Source organism: Rhinolophus sinicus, linkage group LG01, assembly GCF_036562045.2.
Source record: "Rhinolophus sinicus isolate RSC01 linkage group LG01, ASM3656204v1, whole genome shotgun sequence".
In the NCBI taxonomy this organism is placed as follows: Eukaryota; Metazoa; Chordata; class Mammalia; order Chiroptera; family Rhinolophidae; genus Rhinolophus; species Rhinolophus sinicus.
In genome coordinates this window covers 149353932-149374830 of record NC_133751.1, presented here as the reverse complement: position 1 = coordinate 149374830, position 20899 = coordinate 149353932, and the positions used below count along the sequence as shown (strand labels likewise).

At 33.5% G+C, this 20899-nt stretch overlaps 1 protein-coding gene and 1 long non-coding RNA gene across 3 annotated transcripts in view; one reads left to right on the top strand and one right to left on the bottom strand.

The window, feature by feature from the left end:
- FAP (fibroblast activation protein alpha) overlaps positions 1–20899 on the top strand; it is a 90277-nt gene that overhangs the window by 34717 nt on the left and 34661 nt on the right. For both annotated transcript variants that reach the window (XR_012497800.1, XM_019727297.2), the window contains exons 4-13: positions 157–255; positions 1206–1300; positions 2233–2307; positions 3780–3832; positions 7231–7303; positions 7975–8095; positions 8974–9128; positions 11173–11276; positions 13150–13285; positions 16859–16903. Coding sequence is in view for 1 of the 2 variants with exons in the window: in XM_019727297.2 (XP_019582856.1) it covers positions 157–255; positions 1206–1300; positions 2233–2307; positions 3780–3832; positions 7231–7303; positions 7975–8095; positions 8974–9128; positions 11173–11276; positions 13150–13285; positions 16859–16903 (956 nt within the window). In the remaining variant the exon portion in view is untranslated. The remainder of the gene's footprint in view (positions 1–156; positions 256–1205; positions 1301–2232; positions 2308–3779; positions 3833–7230; positions 7304–7974; positions 8096–8973; positions 9129–11172; positions 11277–13149; positions 13286–16858; positions 16904–20899) is intronic.
- Positions 11223–20899, bottom strand: part of LOC141572444 (uncharacterized) — a 144482-nt gene continuing 134805 nt past the window's right edge. The window contains exon 4 of the long non-coding RNA XR_012497803.1: positions 11223–11310. This is a non-coding gene — a long non-coding RNA (uncharacterized LOC141572444). The remainder of the gene's footprint in view (positions 11311–20899) is intronic.

The window sequence follows — 20899 nt, the reverse complement described above, 5'->3', positions numbered from 1 at the left end:
AGGAGGTAATACTTATAGCTACTGAAACAGGAGTTAAACAAGTGTTTTACAAATGGCAGATCTTTTCATTATATGACAAAGAACAGATGAGAGAGGGGCTTAGTATTTATTTGAGTTATTCTTTTTAGTAATAATTTGTTTCCTCTTCCCCCAAAGTTCATAACTCTGATGAAAATACAGCAAGAGCACTCACACTGAAAGATATTTTAAATGGAACATTTTTCTATAAAACATTTTTTCCAAATTGGGTTTCAGGTAGGTAAATTATTTATTTATTTTTTTTACCTTTGGGTTTTAAAATGTATGTTTTATTTTGCTTTTGCTTTTAGTGCCAACACATCTCTGTGTTGACAGAAGCTGAATCAGTTGAAATGGAAAAAAGAGCAATTATTTAGATAAGTCAAGTGGTCAGAAAAGCATTTTTGACAGAACCATTTAGACTGGATTTTCCCAGTAGTAAAGGGACCAATAGGAGTTTATCAGAAAAGTAAAAGTTGAAAATGTGTTGTTAGAATACTCCGAGCATATGGTACAGGTATTCAGAATGAGAGATAAATACCTATTTAGGAGAGGTAATAAGACTTTTACCAAAAAAAGAAATCCATCATTAATCTGGATAATGAAAGAAATAGACAAATCCCACCCTAACAACAAGTTATTTAAGGGCCATAAAATTGATATTTGCATACGGCTTTTGAAAGGATGTTGTCATATAAGTCTAATCAAATAAATGGTAAAGTCAACTAAATCGTTTATGACATTATAGTTGACATCTAAATTGCCAGTAAACAAAATTGAATATTTTCATTTTTCTCTTTAGAAAATAAAATGCACATAAAATAAGTTTTAAATTAAATTGAACACAACCCAAAAGAAATGTATATTTTTATTGCAAAGAAACATACCATTTAAAACTAATTTATCCTTTTATAACAGTGAAAACCCAATTTTATTCCTAAGCACCTTGTACTAGTTAGAATAAGGTTGCTACTAGCAAAAATGGCATTTTAGTGGAAAGTAGAAAAAAGTATCCTTCCTTCCTTCCACCAACTTACTGTTTTAAATATGGCAAAGCAATTTGTACTGGACAGAGAGGAAAAACAAAGTAAGTCTGTGAAATGAGAGATGTTTCTCTCTGTTATATATGTGTTTCCTGTTAAGGGAGGTTATTTCAAGTTGTTTTTGTTTTTCCTTCTTGTTTAAAGGACAAGAATATCTTCATCAATCTACAGATAATAATATAGTATTTTATAATATTGAAACAGGAGAATCATATATCATTTTGAGTAATACCACCATGGTATGTATCCAACATCCCCTTCCTCCTCAGAAAACTTTGCCAGCTCTTCACTGACCAAGAAACAGTCCAAACACTTAGCAAGGGATCTGGACCCAGCCTGCCTTCTCAGCTCCACCCCCACTGCCGTTTTCCTTTAATCCTCTCTTCTAGTCGCACTAGACTACTGCCCTTGCCTCCTGTAAATCACCTAACATCTTTCTTCCTCTGTAGAAATAGTATAGTATGAGATAAAAATTAAGAATTCAGTCAGGTAAACTGAGGTTCAAGTCCTAGCTCTGTCACTTACTAGTTACGGAAACTTGGCCGAGGTTCCACACTACACCAACCTCGCTATGCCTTAGTTTCTTCTGAAAAGTAGGAATAATAATACCTCTTTAAAATTCATGTAAGAATCAAATGAAGTAGCATTCGAAAGTGCTTAGGGCACTGCCTAACATCGCATAAATGCTCAATCCATGGAAGCGATGATACATAGGCACATGCTACTCTGTTCTCCTGGACTCTCAATCCTCCTCCTTTCTCTGCCCTCAGGAGCCCACTAATCTTAAAGCCATGCTCAGATGACACTCTCCTTCTTTGCGCAAGCAATGATACTCTCATTTGGATTCAATCACTTCTTCCTTAATGTTTTTGTCATTCTATATTTATATCCTTTTTATAGAACCACTTTGTAATATGTTACTTATTTAAAAGTTTAACAGTATAAGCTTCTTGAAATCACAAAGTATATCTTTTTTCTCGTGGTGTCTAGACACCCATAGTGTCTAGTAAATTTCTTTATGTACAGTAGATACTACCTAAACATTTTTAAATTGCATTGAAGGTATATGTATGTAGGAGTATTACAATGATACGCTATTCTTTTAGAATGACAAATTAACATGGTTTGGCTATTTTTTTCTACATTCTAATCAACTTCTTTATAATTTCAGAAAAGTGTGAATGCTTCAAATTATGGCTTATCACCTGATCGGCAATTTGCATATCTGGAAAGTGATTATTCAAAGGTATTGATTATTTAATTTGGGTATATCTGATTATATCTCCTACCAACCCACAGTTTGGCCTATAAGTGTATGAGGAAGCAAGAGTCTATCTTTATGTCTAAAGAGTCAAGAAGTTAATGTGGGTTCTAGATGAGCCCAAAAAGCATAACTGAAACATATACAAATAATTTAGAATTGAGCATACTTGTCTGGCTATCATCAAGCAGTAGAAACTGCTTTCCTCTGGGGAAAAAAACTTTGTTTGGGGGGCACCGATATCAGAAAAGGGAGACTCATTCTCGTATTTCAAGAGCTATTTTAATATTATAAATTATTAGTTAATTCTTACATTTTAACCTCATAAAGTTTGTTATTAGTGAACATGGGAAAATCAAGATGTAGCTTATTTAACTCACTCAAGCAAGATGATATACAGTCAGTGGCAGACCAGTTTAAATCTGTCTTGGAAAGTGTACTGTAGAAAAATCCCACCAAACCAGACCATTTACCCTTATTTAATTTCCCCCTCCTGAATTAAGTTGGGGAAGTTAATCATCTTATTCTTTCTATTTATACATCTTCAAGATGATTTTTTTTTTGCAAAATAGCAAAAGAATTTACTATCAAATTAAACATCTAATAATTACTTTTGATCAAGAATCTTTTGTTTTAACGGTCATTTTTCATATCCTATTTGAGATGCAAAACTTGCTTAATATTCGGAATGAAAAGTCAACCTTGACCTTCAGTAGTTGTTCAGTCGGCTGATTATTTACAACAGACCAGGTCCTAGTACCAGCAATCATCATAAATACATGTTTCAACCTGCTGGAGCTTCTTTGACAAGAGTTTGAAAGCCCTTTTAAGAAACAAAATCCAAAATAATAATTGCATTATTCACTAACCAAAATACAAATATGAGAAAAAGAGTAGTTTTTTTTTTTTTTAAGGAGATAAGCTATATCTCTCCTATTTATTTTTTCAGTTTCCATTTTTAAAAAAAAAAAACACAACATACTCTATTAAAGAGGGGCAAGCATTTTGTAATAAAACTATATGTTGAATGAAATTCTTTTTATATAATTTTAATGGGCATCGTGATAATTACTCAGATGCTTGACAATCCTTCTGGGCTATGGAAATCAGTGGTTTTACTTCAATCAAGGTAAAATATAAGTGGAAAATTCTTAGGACAGAGTGTGTCAAAGAAAAGTTTGTTATATTAAGAAATGTCTTTGGATGTGGTTTTTATGGAGTGAGGATTGAATTGTTGCCGAGATTAGTTCTGGAACTTGGACAAACAGCACAAAAATCCATAGTAAAATTATTTAAATGAAGACTCATAGGGAATTGAAACATGTCCTTCCTAGTGTCTTGTGAAAATAGTCTTTTTTATAATTCTGAACCTTGAATTGAATGATCTATGATTATGCATTACTGATATAAGCTTTTTAAAAATCATAATTTATCTTTGCCTCTCTTCTTTTTGACAGCTTTGGAGATACTCTTACACAGCAACATATCACATCTATGACCTTAGAAATGGGTAAAATTTTATGTCTGTTTATTAATACTACTTAAATCTAATACATAGACTTTTTCATTACAAATTCTGATTTGAGGTTAAGACTACATTACCTTGTTACTAATCTTAGTTTCTTACTTCTTTATGATATTTGTGCACCCATATAAAAAGAAATTCAAGGAAATATTTCTATGGAATCTTCAACTCTTTTTATCATTTTTATTAATATTTTATTAATATTTGGCTAATATTTTGCATTTTTATACACCATATAGTTTTTTTCCCCTCTAGTTTTGAACCCCAAATTATAAATATACTATTTATGGAAATAAACATATGTAGTAAAAGTACAAAAACATTCATGGGAATGATACAGTATTTTTAGGAGAGTAGTTACCTCATTGGAAGGAAACAGAAAGGAGGAAGATGTAGCATTCCTTCTTTGAGAACATATATTCCACTAGTCAATTTTAAACTAATTGTTTTTAAAATTGCAAACCGTTAATATTTCTTAAATTTAGATGGTAGATAAATTATCATCTATTACATTATTTTCTTTCTTTGAATGTCTAACTACTTGAAATATTTACAATTTAAAAGAAAAAAAAATAAATGAATGAGTAAGTAGGTGAAGGACTAAGAAAGAGAATTCCTGGCAGAAAGAAAATTGTGTAAAAGCACAAAGGGAAGGGAAAGCATGGAGTTTTTCAGGAAACTGAATGTAGGTCAGTTGAGTTGAAATTGGAGGAGGACGTGCTGACTAGTGGGAAGTGGTGTAAGGTTGGGAAGGTGTTGAGACCAGGAAGCATGGACCAAACAATAATGAGGAAGCCATTAAGAAGAGTTTAGATTTCATCTGATGACAATGGGAAATCACTGAAGGATTTTAAATGGGAAATGACATGATCAGATTTGTACTTTAGAAAAATCACTCTGACTAAGACTGGACAATGAATTAGTTTGGTCACTCATCTTAATATGATACCCTGTTTGCTATTATATAAAAGGAAAATAATCATATGTCTTGAAGAGGTATTGAAAAATCTTACAGCCTAGTTCCCCTTTTGTCTAGTAAGAGCACAAAAATAAAAAATAAAAAAATGTATCTACTTCTTTTACATTTTCAGAAAAGTATAACGCTGATCTCCTTAAACTGTCAAATTAAGAAACAGGAACCGGTACATAAAATAGAATCTAAATTAATCTAATGTACACTGAGTCTTTCTTTTTTCTGTATTCACTTTGCCACCAAATTCAAGAAGTATTTATTGAGTACCTACTATGTGAAAAGCATATCTGGGAGGATACAGAAGAGCTTAAGGTGCCAACCCTACCCTCAAGAAACATTTAAGACTAGTGAAGTAGAAACTTTCTCTTTCAGTACAGTTTCTTAAGGCTGTAGTCATTTTCTTATTTCTCATTTAATTATTTTTGAATTCTCCAAGTCCTACCTATGTTGAGGGTCACCAAATTTAACAGCATTTCAAAAGAATATGGCAATACTAATATTTTAATTATGATTTGTATAAGCATTATGGACTAGAATCATTTTAAATATTTAACTTTTGTGCAGCGAATTTAATCAAACTGCTGTTGTTGAGTTTTTCTTTCCTTTTTTTTTTTTCTTCACAACTGTTAATTTGCCAAATTATTTTTTTTATCAGGCAAATATACTATAATTTAGGAAGTGAGGGGTGACAAATTTGTTGAGATTCAAGACAAGATTGAATACCAATAACTCCAAGTCATCTATGTGCCTCTGAAGAATATAAAAATCTACTACAGAGAAAATGGAGATGGTTCTGGTTTCCAGCAAGGGAAGGAATACTGAGGAGATGACAGCCTTTGTAAATAAAGCAGCCTCCTCCACTTTCTCATACTGTTAATTATTTAGAAAACACAGAAAATAGCAGCTGTGGTGACTTTCCAGTCATGAAGAGACTGTGCCCTGAGGTTTTTTCCATCTTGGTGCTGTCTACATGATTGCGTTGATGATTCCACAGCATATGAAAATGTAAAGCAATGTTGCAATGTCAAAGACAACATGAGCACTGACTTGAGACAGAATTGTAAACCAGGTGAAGAGTATCTTCTCTGGGTCATTTCTTCACCCATGCCCTCGTATGTCTTCAATATGTTCTGGACCTTCCATGGTCCAGGTGCTCATTAAGTGCCCTGTGGCAGTCAACATTCACACTGCAGCACCAATGGTCTTCCTCCTCCAGGGGCATCAAACCTGGTTAGTCCCGTGCCATGTTCCCTCATTTTTCGCTAGGCCTCCTGCCGCATGACCTAGTAAGTTAAACCAAGGTAATATGTGTTACAAGTCTTCTCAAATTTTAAAAAATGAGGAAATTAGAAATGTCAGGAATATGTCAGGTCCAGATATATTTTGGAGAGGGAAGCCCGAGAGTCTCTTCAGTCTCCTCACATTATACCTTGGAGGCATGTCTTATTTTTGTCTCCACAGAAACATTCTTGATTAAAACTATTAATACAATCTTAAAGAAGATAATAATGAAAACTTAAACATGATATCCTATGACTCTTTAACACATAAAAATCTGAACACATTCTTGCCGAAGGACTACAAAATCTCTACCGTGCAAGTCAGTCAATTGAGTATTTGCAGGATGACTCCAAGGATCAAAGGGAGATTTTTGACCAATAAGATATTTGGAATTTCCCCATGGGTGGAGGACTTTGCAAGCTTAAGGCATATTGCCCAGTATACGATCTGTTTTTCAGTTTAGCTTGAGATCAGATGTTCCTTTCCGTTTCTGATTTCAAGTCAGATCCCTGGGGAGATTGTCAAATGGCATCTTATTTTCAAAAACTTGAAATGCATATGCATTCACAGAGATGGGGGTTGTGAATGAGAATATGGAAGAGTACATATTAAAGTTAAGCACCATTATAGAATTTCAGAGCTGGAAGGCTCTTCAGCAACCATCTCAGCCTGGTGTGTACAAATTTTAAACTCTTGAGGGCTAAAGATTTGAGTTTAATCAGGGGTCTGCCAAGAACTAACAATGTGATTTTTAAAAGTCATATCATGTCTCTAACCTTATGTTTATTTTCTATAAAAGGAGGGCATTCCATTAGATGATTTCTAGAGATATTCCCACTTTCACAATATATAAATCTTTAATCCGTTCACTTCATTCTAAAGGTCAGAAAACAGACCCAGAGAAGTTAAAGACTTCTAAGTAACTAGTGAATTACTGCAAACTATACCCCATATCTCCAGTCCCAAATTGCCACATTCGTTCCGTTAGGTTTGAAGAAGCAAAGAGGATGACCCTTCATTTCTATTGTTTCTTTATTTTTTCTCTTTATACAGATTTTTTTTTTTTTTTTTTGCATTGAACAGCAAGGTTTATTTCTTTTTTTTTTTTTCTGTTTTTCTTTCCTTCCAGAGAGTTTGTGAGAAGAAATAAGCTTCCTCATCCAATTCAGTATATATGCTGGTCGCCTGTTGGGAGTAAATTAGTAAGTGTTTAAATTATAGAAGTGTTTTATCGTTTCAATAAAAGAGGAGCCATTTGATTTTGGCCTTTGTTAAATTTCCCTGCCCAAAAGGAAAAAAAATACATTTATCACTATTTTAGTGGTGAAAAACGAGAAGGGTTTTGATAAATTGAAACCCATTTGAGAATTCCGCAAAATCTCGAGCTCATGGATAGACTTCTTTAAATATCGCAGTCAGAAACTTTATCCTTATACTCAGCCAGAATGAGTTGTGCCAGAAAGCTCAGGAAAAATATGGTTTTCACAAGTTTCCCAGACTAGCTTCAGACAACATGAAATTTTGTCCAAGCTCTTATTTAAAGACTCTAAATAAAGATTAGATCTGGCTAGCTATTAATATTCAGAGATTTATTTGACTTTCTGTCAATATACATATTTATTCGGGTAATAAAACAACTAACAAAGTGGTATACTTTATTCTTTATTTGATACAGACTTTAAAAATCATAATCAATGTTAATGTGAGTTGGTTGGGTTTTTTTGACCTACTAAAATGACATTTTAGTTCTGAATCTTTTTTGCATCTGGATTACCATTCTTTTTAATTAGGTGAATAATTAACACAAATATACAGACTTCATTGCATTTTTTATGGAATTTCCCTTTATTAACTGGCTTACCACCACTTCCAGGCATATGTCTATCAAAACAATATCTATCTGAAACAAAGACCAGAAGACCCACCTTTTCAAATAACATACAGTGGAAGAGAAAATAAAATATTTAATGGAATCCCAGACTGGGTTTATGAAGGTAAGCTATATTCTTTTTCTACTGCTGCAGTTTTAGGCTTTTAATTGAAAATAATTGCATACATTTTGATGAGTGGCATGTTACTGAGATGAATGGTGGCATTTCTGAAAGCTGTTATCCAGGTTATGAACAGGATATAAATGTTCTGAAAGAACAAAATCTTGTTGTCAGGCTGGTAGAATTTATTTTTATGAGCATTATAAAGTGGTAGTGATCATTTATATTCCAAAAAATATATGGTTCTTAGATGCTGTGTTAATACATCTTCTCAGGTTTGTTTTTTCTTGAGAAATAAATCTTTTTTTCCCAAACTAAACAACAGAAAATATTATTATGTGGGAAAATATTCTTAGTGTTTTATACTTTTGTGAATTTTGTCCTCTTTGTAGGTCATGTAAGATGCAGTTAACTGGACTTTAATAAAAGGCCTTTTAGTCCTTGTCTGGTAAAAAATATATAACTGAAGTTTTTTGTTTTTTTTTAGTATTCCCAGGAAAGAAAGTCAACTTTCAATGTTTAAGTCACTGCATAGTATAATTACAGTTCTCCTTGTTTTGGCTATTTTAGATGACTATAAAAAACAGAAGCTGCCACAAAGTGAAAAATTAATTATTGTTGATATGTTTATTATTTATTTTAAAAGTTATGTTTCTGATCAATGTCAATTCCTAAGGAAACTAACTGATGTTTGATAAGGGATATAAGGTTAAACTGCTCCTCTAAACCCAGACTATTTATCTTTTAATAATTAAAGTATGTCACATCCACATCAAAAAAATGATTTCAATTAATGTTTGTGTACAATGTATTTTGAAGTATATACAATGATTTTAAGAGTAAGCTGAAATTGTAATTAATATGCAGTGTTTATTTTTCAGAGGAAATGCTTTCTACGAAATATGCTCTCTGGTGGTCTCCTAATGGAAAATTTGTGGCATATGTAGAGTTTAATGATACAGAGATACCCGTTATTTCCTATTCCTATTATGGCGATGAGCAATATCCTAGAACAATAAATATTCCATACCCAAAGGTATGTAGAATACTTTTAGCAGATGCTTTTCTTTCTTTGGTGTCAAAATGAGCAACCAATACCATGAATAGAGATGGGATCAACAAGTTTGGAGAGCTTTTTATCCTTGTGCATTGTAAAGCAAACATTGTACTCTGCTCTATTATTTATGTGGACATCTGTTGCGTTGGACATCTGGTTGTGCTGGATGAAGTAGTCTTTGCTAAATCCATTGCAGAATCTTTGAAAAACATATGGTCTAGATATGGAGGAAAAACAAGCTTATCTTAATTTTAATTTTCTCATATTTCACGCTCTAAATTCAGGGAAAAGTTCTCTTTTCCAATTCCCTCTTGAATTCTCATGTAAATGTATCCTAGAATGGGAAATACACATTTTGGGCTTGATGTTCCTGTCCAGTAGAAGCAGGCATAAGTTATGATCTTTTCTGGACATATGAGGCAGCTTATGTTCGTGAGTCTAGTTCCTTCCTTGAATGCATTAGACAGGGTGTGAGCCACAAGTTTCTTGCATAAACATTCTAGCACTCTCACTGTACATACTTATTCATTCCCATGTCTGAAAAGGCCTATATGTGCAGTTGGAAAATAGCCAGGGCACAGTGGGGAAGCATCATATCTTGATTTAATTTAGTCAAGAAATCTGAAAGGGGAACAAATCATAATTTTCCTCTTGCACAAGGAATAAAAGTAATTTTAGAATGCAGTTCATTGTCCTTTCATCCCCATTGTTTATACTTGCCAAGGGGAAAACTGTCATGGATGGGTACAGGTGGTCCCTATATGTGACAAAGATGAGATGGATGCACATACACACAAGAGGATTTCGAAGTGAGCCAAAGTAGCCGTAGTAAGAGAAATAGAAATTCCAGATAGTCTAAAATGTATTTGTAAAGCCTTTTGAGAGTAGTCAATGGATTGGAGATGAGTGTTTAAGTAGGAAACCCCTCAAGGGCTGTGCATAAGTCTGAAAGTTAGAGATGTTTGGAAGGGGGAGGTGTGATACTTGGGATCCAAGATGTAAAAGGACTTGGATCTTTAGGAGAACGTAAGGGAATGGGAAGAAATGAAAAAACCCAGAACTGAAGAGTAATTGACACTGACAAAGTTGGGACCAAATTTTCGCGTTTCTTTGAGGACCGAAGTTGCTGAACCATCTGACATTGGACTGAGACCGGAGACTGCTTGGAAGAAGCAGGAAGTCCCAGCTAAACCTTAAGTGTAACAAGGAGGTCAGAGGAGAGCCTGGACAATTCCTTAGATAAATCCAAATAGCACGAGGAGCATTTGAGACTATTTACCTAAACTTAGTGGATTTAAATTGTTTAATGAGTGTAAGATTCTCTTTTTCTGTGGTAAAATAACAGAGAAACTCTAAGAAGCTGTTTGGGTGTGAATTATACTGTCATGTAAATTTAGGGCATTTAATAACAAGTAGAAAGCACAAAACAAGAAAAGTGTAAATCCCATGGACCTTTATTTGTAGGTGAAATTCCCCTAATTTGGGAGTGGGGGTATAGGGTGGGGTGGGAAGACCACAGCATTAGTAACATAACCAGCTAGGAGACTGAGTGGTGCTTGTCTGGATCAAACTATAGGGTAAAAGCAAAAAGTATTTTTCATTATTTATTCTTTACATTCCTCTCCCAAAACCAATCTGCCTCTGCACTCTCCCTTGCACATAGAGAAATGATTATCATAATTATCTTAATAATAATAGTAATGGGAACTATCTGTCTTAAAACTCAGAAAAGAGAATAGCAATTACAGAACAACATTTTCATATCCCAAATTTTTCTCTGGGAATCAAAACTCCCTCATTAATGGCTTAAAATATGTTTCACTCTGATTGACACAATATTTGTAATTGCCCGGCAAGTAAAATTGAAATGAAATTCCTGATCATGTTACAATTAGAATGTTTTCAACAGTAATATACTTAACGTTTTCATCTTATAAAAATATGTTTAAATTCCTAAAGTGTTCTTAAAATGTTGGTGATGATTAGAATGTTATGAGCTGATATATCTTCATTTTCTTGGCAGGCTGGTGCCAAGAATCCTGTTGTTCGGATATTTATTGTCGATACCACTTACCCTGATCATGTAGGTCCCAGAGAAGTGCCCGTTCCAGCCATGATAGCCTCGAGGTATATTAATCTCAGATGCTTTCCACCTTTTAAACTGAATTTTAACACAAACTCTGAATCAGTGTTTACATTTCTTTTAGAGTTTTTGATGCGTAAACAAGAAACAAAAATAAACAAATTAAATTGGTCTACAAAGCTAAAAACAGACAAAAGTAAAAATCAAAAATAAGTTTCTTAAATTGGTTTTAAAATACCAGCCCTTTTCACATGTATAAAAATGACCATAGTGATCAATTTAAATGATACGACCCTCAGATGTGTAAATGTCAACTTAGGAGCAATAGCCAGGTAGTAAAACTTACCTATTTCCTCAGCCTGGCTTTTTTCAAGTCTGGTCTATTTTATTTCCAACCCAGAATTTGTAGATCATGCTTATCACATGTGCATGGCAAACAAGAGAAGATAAACTAACCCTCTCCATTAGCATTTTTCACTAAGATGCAGGCTATTTGCAATTACTGGTTGTAGAATTAACTATTTGGGGGTGAACTGTAGGCAACAGGGACGTGGAGCATTCTCCCTTCTCCAGCATGGTGTCCTGCCCTGTATAGACCTTGTCTGATTAGTCCTGATTATGGCAACCTTCTAACCCTCCATCAATCCTTGTGGTCATTCTGGGTGAAATGGATACAGGGGAGGGGTCCCCAAACCCTGTGTGGTGGGCCTCCTCACCACTTCCCAAACCCTAACAGACCAAGGCTTTGCTTCCCTCCTTCTGCCTTATGCAGAAGAGTCAGCCAGGACTGAATGATGCATCACTAGTATGGAAAAGAGCCTTATCTGAGGCTTCTGCTGGGTCTTGCCAAGGTGAATTTACTCTTGGATAATCAAAAACATCTGTACGTTTTTGAATTCTCTGTTATTCTCCACCTTAATGTAGTTGGTGAAAACTTGACTTAATAAATCTTTTTTTAAGTGTCATTCTCTGTCGGAGGCAACTAAAATGATAGAAAGAGCACCACAGAAGGAGTCAAGAGGCTTGTTTGACTATCTGTAAAATACTAACATAATACTAATAGCTAACATTTTTTGATCACTCACTATGTAGCAGACATAGATCTTAAATTTTTAAGCGCTCTTGACAAATCTTTATAGCAACCTTTAAAATTGGTAATATTATTATTCCCATTTTATATAGAAACGAAGCACAGATATGTTAAATAACAAGCCTAAGGTAGTATAACTAGTAGGAGAGAAAGCCAGAATCTGAGCCAGAGACCCATTCCAGCTCTGTGATTTATTTTACATCAATGTCCAAAACCTGTGGTTCATTTACATTGATGCTTCCTATCTACAAGTTCAACCTCAGAGCCAAGTAATCATTGCTGCCATTCACTGAAATCCACTATGTGCCAAGCACTATTTAAGTTACTTTGCAAGCCTCACCTCTGATTGGTATACTCATCTGAATTTCATCTCCTGATCATGGTCAGAGCTGAAACTTGGCTTCCAACACAAACCTGCCTGGGGAGAAAGATGACCTCTCACCATCTTTGGCCCCTCTCAACTAGTTAAAAAGTGAAAAATTGAATTTCCCTATGCAAAATAGCCAGTATAATGCTTTTTCCCCTCTAGACTGACCAGTAGCTTTGGCCTTAAGTCTTAAATTCTTTCCTAAGATGTAATAATCCAAAATGGGGAGAAAACTCAAGTATTAAAATAATTCCATTAGATGAATGAACTCTCTTATAAATATTCCTTAAAAGTCAGCAGGTATATTTAAACTTTCTCTGCAGATAAAGTTTTGAATTCCTTATCTAGGAATACATATTTTATGATGATAAAATACATCCTTTAGGAAACAAATATTAATAAATTATTTGAATGTGATATTGGTTTATGGTTGTGACTGTCTGTTTTGATTTATTTTCAGTGATTATTATTTCAGTTGGCTCACATGGGTTACTGATGATCGAGTATGTTTGCAGTGGCTAAAAAGAATCCAGAATGTTTCAGTCTTGTCTGTATGTGATTTCAGGGAAGACTGGCAGACATGGGACTGTCCAAAGGTAGGTTATATTAAAACCACAGAGGAGTATAGCTGAAGATGAATGTACACAAGTGGGGATTTATTTATAGCTGGCATTTTATATTATAAAGCCGGAATTACTGCATTCAATTCCTGATTGCTTTGCGAAACAAACAAAATCTGTATTCACAGGTTCATTCTTTATATTAAATAAATAAGATATCTCTTGTTTTCTTGAGTGACTTTAGCATTGGTTTAGAATAGAGAAAAAAACAGATCAAACAATGTGATATTGGGAAAATCAGGTATCTATCTGATTCTGAATTAGGATGGAAAAACATCCTTTTGAGATTATAAAACTGCCCATCAAGAAAAGCAAAATAATGAAGATGAAATGATAAGCTGGGTCTATTAGGGAAATAGATGTGTTCTATTCAAAGAACCAGAGACAGTATGTAAATGACAGCATGTTCTGTTCAATGTTAAAATTGAAAACTAAAAATTCCAAAGGAATTATCAAAAGAAGGCCAAATATTCCCATTTTAAATCAAAAATAGATAATTGAGAATATAACATAAAATATTAAATCAAATTAACCTGCTATGCTATCTTAGGAGAGTGTCTCATGCTAAACTAATTTTAGAGAGAAAAAAAACTTGAAAACTAGGTATAGATTTATTGTTGTTTTAATTATTTTTATTGCTCAAATCCAAATATAATCTGTTGAATGAATGAGTCAGAAAATTGCTTCACCAGTCTAAAAACTTAAAAATAAGCCTGTTTATAAGCACACACATTAGATACTAAGAAATACGAAATATTTTCTTTAAATAGGAAATTTGATGGGTATATTTCCTGAGATTTCTAATTATGAAGACATGTCTCATTAAACCAAATACAGAATAAACCTATTTCATAAAGTAAAACAAGCACAGAGCAATCAAAGTAAATCACTGAATTGCATCTAGAAATTAGGACATTATGTTTTGCAAGGAAGAAGTCATGTGAATCTGTTTGGAAATATATCAGGACTATAATAGTCAACATTACTCAGACTAAAAATATATTTTCTTTTATATCATTACTGTGTCTGTAACAAGCTTGACTAATTTTGATGGAATATGCTAGAAGCTTATTTTTATCTTATTTATATTTTGATATGCAAAACAGAAAGATGTTGGCTTTAATGCAAAATCATAGGCAGAAAAAAAAAGAGGATAGAATAAACTTGATTGTGTTAGCTAATTAGAAAACACTGGTTGGATTAGTCAGCTTTGAGTGAACATGTCTTTAATGTTTTTGTTGAATCTGGATGTTAGAAATGATTGCTTGAATTTTGTTAGTTTAAAACTACATGATTGGTCATTTAGATATTGTTTTTAATTCTTAAAAACATCAGGCATTTAAAAACTACGATTGCTTTGGAATCTAAAATACTAATTTATCAAAACCTGATACAACTTTAATCCAAACTAACAGAATATATAAGATGCTCATTCAATGAGATCTGGAATATAAACTTTAATTTTATGGCAAAAAAAGAGTGATTTAGGATACCAGGTTAGAATAACCTCAGGATTTCAAAACAACCTCTTTTTCAAAATAATCTGATGAATACATGGAACATGTTTTCAGATTTAAGAACAACAGAGTATTGAATTTTCTAGGAACCATACTCATGATTGATGTGTGTGTGTGTGTGTGTGTGTGTGTGTGTGTGTGTGTGTGTGTATTTTGAAAACAAATAGCATTTAAGGTTAAGTGACCTGACAACATTTTATTCATGTTGGAAGTCATACCCAAAATAAAGAAGCAAAGGGAACTGGCAATAGTTACTCGTAATATAATTATATTAATGAGATTTATTAAGAAATTTACAACTTGAAAAAGAAACATCTTTCATATTATCATTCCTTCTCTGAAGAAGGAATTAAAATTAATTTTATCCTTCTGGCTAAAAATAATGAATCAAAAAAGTTTCACTATTTTTTCAAGTCTTGTCATGTTCTCTCTAAGGAGCTGGCTTGTCTATAGGAGAAAATCCATACTATGTTTTTAAAATTTATCATTCCCTTGAATTTTTTGACAGTGTTTTGCTCATGGTTCTCTTTCTACTTCACTGACTGTTCTTTTCCTTTCTAGCTCTTCTTCTGACTTCTCTAGAAATCCTATTATTCTCCAAGTTAGGCTAACAAGGTAGGCTAACTGCTGTAACAACAACAAAACCCCTCTAATAATTCAGTGGATTAATACAGTAGACATTTTTTGCACATTCATGTATGTACTCATCCAATAGTTAGTCTAGGTAAGCAGGAAATGGTGATGGGTGGGGAATGGGGTGCTCTGCTAGATACAGTCATTAGGGAACTCATGTTGATGGCACTTCTACTATCCTCATCGAGCGGCGTCCAAAGCTAATCCAAGGTTATTCAAACCTGACCATCAACATCCATCTGGGGGATGGAAAAAAGAATAGAGGATCGTGTTCCAGAGGTTTTTATAGGTTAGGCTTAGAAGTAGCATGAGTCACTTCTGCTCTCACATCTTTGGTTAGAACTTATCACATGACCACATCCAACAGGAAGGGGGCCTGGAAAATGGAGCCTTGCTGTGATCCTTGAAAAAAGAGGAAATGGTTGCCAATTATTTTACAGTCTTTGTCACAACTCTGTACTTACTCTCTTTAGGTAATTTGTATCTATAGCAGTGGTTTTAGTTACCACTTGCCCCTCTAATTCATTTTGAGGATTTGGACCTTTAAATATCTCTGGCTACACCTAGCTTCTCTGCTCCATCCTCACTACCACTACCTAGATTTGGGTCTTCATCACCCTTTTCTAAACATTACAATAGTCTTCCTACTCTCTGCCTCCTACCATCTTTCCCACTTCTAATTCAGTCTCCATATTATGTTCACAATTATAGTGTCCAAATTGTGATTTTGAAATCCTCCAAAGGATATACCTACAGGAGAAATCCAAACTTCCTAGGGTGGCAAAAAATTTCTCCAACATCTTGCTGATACTTCTGCATCCTCCCTCCTCTTCTAACTCTTTTCCATAATCATCCTTCTATCAACATACTGAGCCACCTGTAGTTTTCCAAGCTGACCTGCTCTGTGTGCTGTTCATTCTACCCAAAAGCCTATTCATCCTTTTATGCTTATTAAATACTTGTTAAATAAATGATTGATTGTATTAAGCTAAAATATACACCAAAATAAGATTCAGTACAAATTTTAAGATTCCTAACAACTTCATAAGACTGAGAACAGAAAAAAATTAACCTAAACTTCACTTTTTACCTATATGACACTAAATGCTTGAGTGGTGCTAGGCCTCCATTGATGTGATAATTTCATGGAAATTTTAACCAGAATTATGAAAGGTTTGCGATCCAGCCCTTAGATTAACCATATGTATTCAATAGTGCTGTTGTATAAGACTTTGAATATAGTCATCTTAAACTCAGTGTGAAGTTAGTTGACTAACAATAGTACACTCTGATGAGGCAGCATAACTGGTTCAAATGTCCAGATTATATCTAAGAAAAACTGTCCTCCTAATACTATGCTTGACATGATATATACATATATATGTAATTTTTTTCCTAGGCCCAGGAACATATAGAAGAAAGCAGAACTGGATGGGCTGGTGGAGTATGATTTTGCTATCTTTTCTTTATATTTTAATGAAACCTTGACAGATTCTCAGCTATCAAAAAACTATTTGAAATGTATTCAAATTGGCACTACTTGTTTTAATAGAAAAAACATCCAGGTAAAAGACTCAAAGGTAGTGGTCCCTGCAGCAATTTTTCGCTAGACAATTTTAATGTTTCTATACTTAGAATTCTATTAAAAACAAGTTATTCCTCATGTCTCAATCAACTTTTTCAACTGACTTGCTGATATTCATAATTAATATTACTTCTTAAACAAATACAATACAGTTTATTTTTTAAGGGAACACAATCCCTGATCTGCTTAAAATAATCTTAATAATCATTTGCCATTTGAATCCAGGAAAAACAAATACATTGGGTATCCTTGGCAATTTAGAGATAATCTACCTTAAATTTTATTGTTCACTGAAATATACACATTTATTCATTCTAGTTTTTAAGTAAAGTGGTATCAAACAGGTAAATGTGTGTTTTGTTATGGTTTGTGATCACTTATACCTGGATATTTTTGGATAGGTTTATTCGGTGATTTATGAGGATTTTTTTGTGCAAAAATTACATTTTAGGAAAATATCAATTGCATCTTAAATCATATATGAAAAATACAAAATAAGACAGAGAATAAGTGGTGTATGCTTATTGCCAGTTAATATAAACATATGGTTGAATTCAACAGCATGCGAGGGGGGGGAAGGAAGGCTCTTTTTCTGAAATTTGGACACATGTAATAAAAGAGCAAATGCTTAGGACTTGGTTTAACACATTAATGCATGATACAAGGACAGTAAAGAATTCAGAAGTCAATTCTAAGATGATAAGTCTTGTAAAACTTCAGAGTTAAGATTGGTAGGGAGAACGTAAATTATGAAGTAAAAATCTTCAGATATTAAAAACTCTGTGGTACACTTTTCTGGATCCAGTGATTTTATCTTCCATATATTTACTCTGCCTTCAGTTGTACTCATTTACTAGAGAATAGCTGTTACTTTGTTAATTACATACAGTAAATGTAAAATATGTTCTAAATTAGCAAGGCATAAGTGAGTAATTCAGAAAAAAATAACGTGGAAGTCCTATTTGAATTTCTTCTTTGCTACTGTACTAAATAACAGAAAAAATTAGGAGTGTTCAGTCAAAGAACAGGATTTTCTACGTTTTTTTTATTCTTGGTCAATCAGAAGCTCATCTTCCAAAAAGGTAATTCCTATATCAGCATTTGAAAATTTGAAGAAAGGGGAAAGTTAATCTATGAATTTCCACCTATTATAAAGATTTCCAGTAAAGAACGAGGGGAAGAAAGAATACTTAAAACGTCCTTGAGTTGTGCTCTCCATGATGATAATATAACTAGGTATACCATAAAGTAACATGTATGATGTGATTTTACAAATAGATGAACAATGATACCAATCACCTTCTTTTTTTTTTTTAATTTTATTTTATTAAATTTATTGGGGTGACAATCACCTTCTCAAAGACATGATCTTAGGAATCTATATACATTTATTCTGAAAATGCTACCAGTGTTCAAAATACTTTGAGACATTTTAGAATGGGCATCTTTTGAAATCTCCTATTTATAAGCATCTTGAAGTCAACAATTTCATTTTATCAGTTTTTACTCTGTGTAGCAATCTTAGCAAACATTAGCTGAATGAATGGGTAAATGAATAAATTAGTGAATTAATTGCCTTCAAAATCTGTAGAAACTGCTTTTTAAATACCCTCAGTGGAGAAACATATTTGTCCTTTGAGGGAGAATGAAGTCCCTACATTAAATCAAAAGTCATGCCAAAAGAAATCTAGTGAATAAATGAATTATTTATCTGCAACACATGATTTTGTGCTAGATGATTTTAATATCTGTAGCTTTAGAATTCTTTTGGGAAACATTATTTTTCTTATGTATTAATCTCAATCTCTTAAAAGTTGTCCAATAGTCCATAATCTTTCTAAATACAAGAAAAATTGTCAAAAATGTTTTGCAATGATAGCTTTCAAGAGTAAGTTCATACTTTCCCAAAGCAGCTGCTTTGAAGAGGTCATTCATTAGATTTTATAAGTTCTGACACGTCTTTTGAAAAAGTCAGGCCACAGCTTTATATAGTCATAACTCCTATTTCATAGTATGCTGTATAGCTCCCTTTGACTAAAATTAAACCAGTGGCTTAATAAATTTACCCAGAAATCGGTCTTTCAGACATTTGTTCAGGTAATATTTATAAGGTATGTAGACAAAGTATACAGGTTAGTCATATTAGTATAAATTTAAAGAGAAATTCTTCCTTTAGAATTTGTCGAAGAGATTTAAACTGAAAAAGTCCCTCAGAGATTACCTATGAATCAGAAAAGTGAGACTAAATGACTTGCTAAAAGTAATTCACCTGTTACTTACAGGCACAAAACTAATAAATAGTTTCTGGACAACTTTACCTATCGCATGCTTCCCTCTATCATGTGACAGTCAGTGTCTTAATTTGGGGCCAATAGCCTAACTTTTTCTCTTTGGTATTCTATCAGAAAAATAACAACAAATTCACTTCAAATAAATCTAATTTTGCTCTATGGAGAACAGACAAAAAAGAGGATTTAATTAAAGACCTGGCATTTAATCACTCGATTTTAGAGAACAAACACAAAAAGCGTAGTGTTTACACTGCAAAGCCACATTTAAATTATTTCAAAATAATTAAGCAATACATTACATCTCCTTTAGGCTGTTAGTGAAATCCCTTGGTTCAGAGAAATAAATTTTCTATTTGATCCTTGAAAGTCTGTGCTTTTGACTGAACGTGGGCCCAGTTCAGGCATCAGCCTTAGATAGGTAGGACCTCAGGGCATTTGCCAACCGTGGCAAGAAATAATCTGGTGGTAAATAATCTGACTTTCCAAGTAAAATATTTTAAATGGCTTTGCATATAGAGATGAGCAATTTATCAGAAAATCTATATGTAGATAAAGGGACCTGTGAAGAGGCCTGGTTAAAACTGAGGACCACCTAATTATGTGTGGTTATCAAGGGTACATGCGATTCGTTGCAAGAAGCACTTATCTCAGAATGCATTATGGACCTGGCTCTGGCAAAGTCAGTGAGGAAATATTTCACACTCTCTTTACTTCACCCAAGTTACCTGTTCCTCTAAAGCAGCTGTCTTTGGTGTGTGCAATAAAAGGGGCAAAGATAACAGTCTTTGCTTAGTAAAAATATTCTTCCTGTGTGCCTGTCATTCTAATAACTTAAAACACAGCACTCTGCCTTGTTATTCTTTTTAATTTTTCAATGAAATGAGATTTTAAGTTTTTATCTAGAACAAAACCTTTTTAAGTGTTTCTTAACTAACTGCAGCACCTTAAAATATTTTGTGACCCCAGTTCCCTTTTAACAGTTAAGACAATGTAGAGCCCATTTTCATCTTTCACCTTGAGGAGTGAGAAGGAGCCATTATAAAGTGGTTAATAGTAAGTAAGTATATCATCATTTGGCAAAGGGGACGCAGTGTCATTCTAAAATGAAAGAATGATTTGTCAGACATTCACTAATGAAATTCTATCCACAAAATTGCTAATCAGTGTTTCCTCTTCCTGGTACTCTTGGCTCTCAGTTTCACATAGAGGCATTCATCTTAATGCATAAAATCCCACCAAGACTGGTCTTATTAATGAAACTAATAGGGGAGTCGTGCAAGTGGACGGAATGTTTGAGTTATTCCATTTTTCATTTTGTTGAAGATTTATCATTTCTATGCCAAAATGAAAAGACTCAAGACACTGTATTAGTTTTCCAAGACTGCTGTAACAAATTGCCCTAAACTTAGCAACTTTAGACAACAGAAATTCATTCTCTCACTATTTTGGAGGCTAGAAGGCCAAAGTCAAGATATTAAAAGGGCCACGTTCCCTCTGAAAGCTCAAGAAAGAATCCTTCCTTGCCTCTTCCAGTTTCTGGGGGTTCCTGCCAATCCTTGGACTT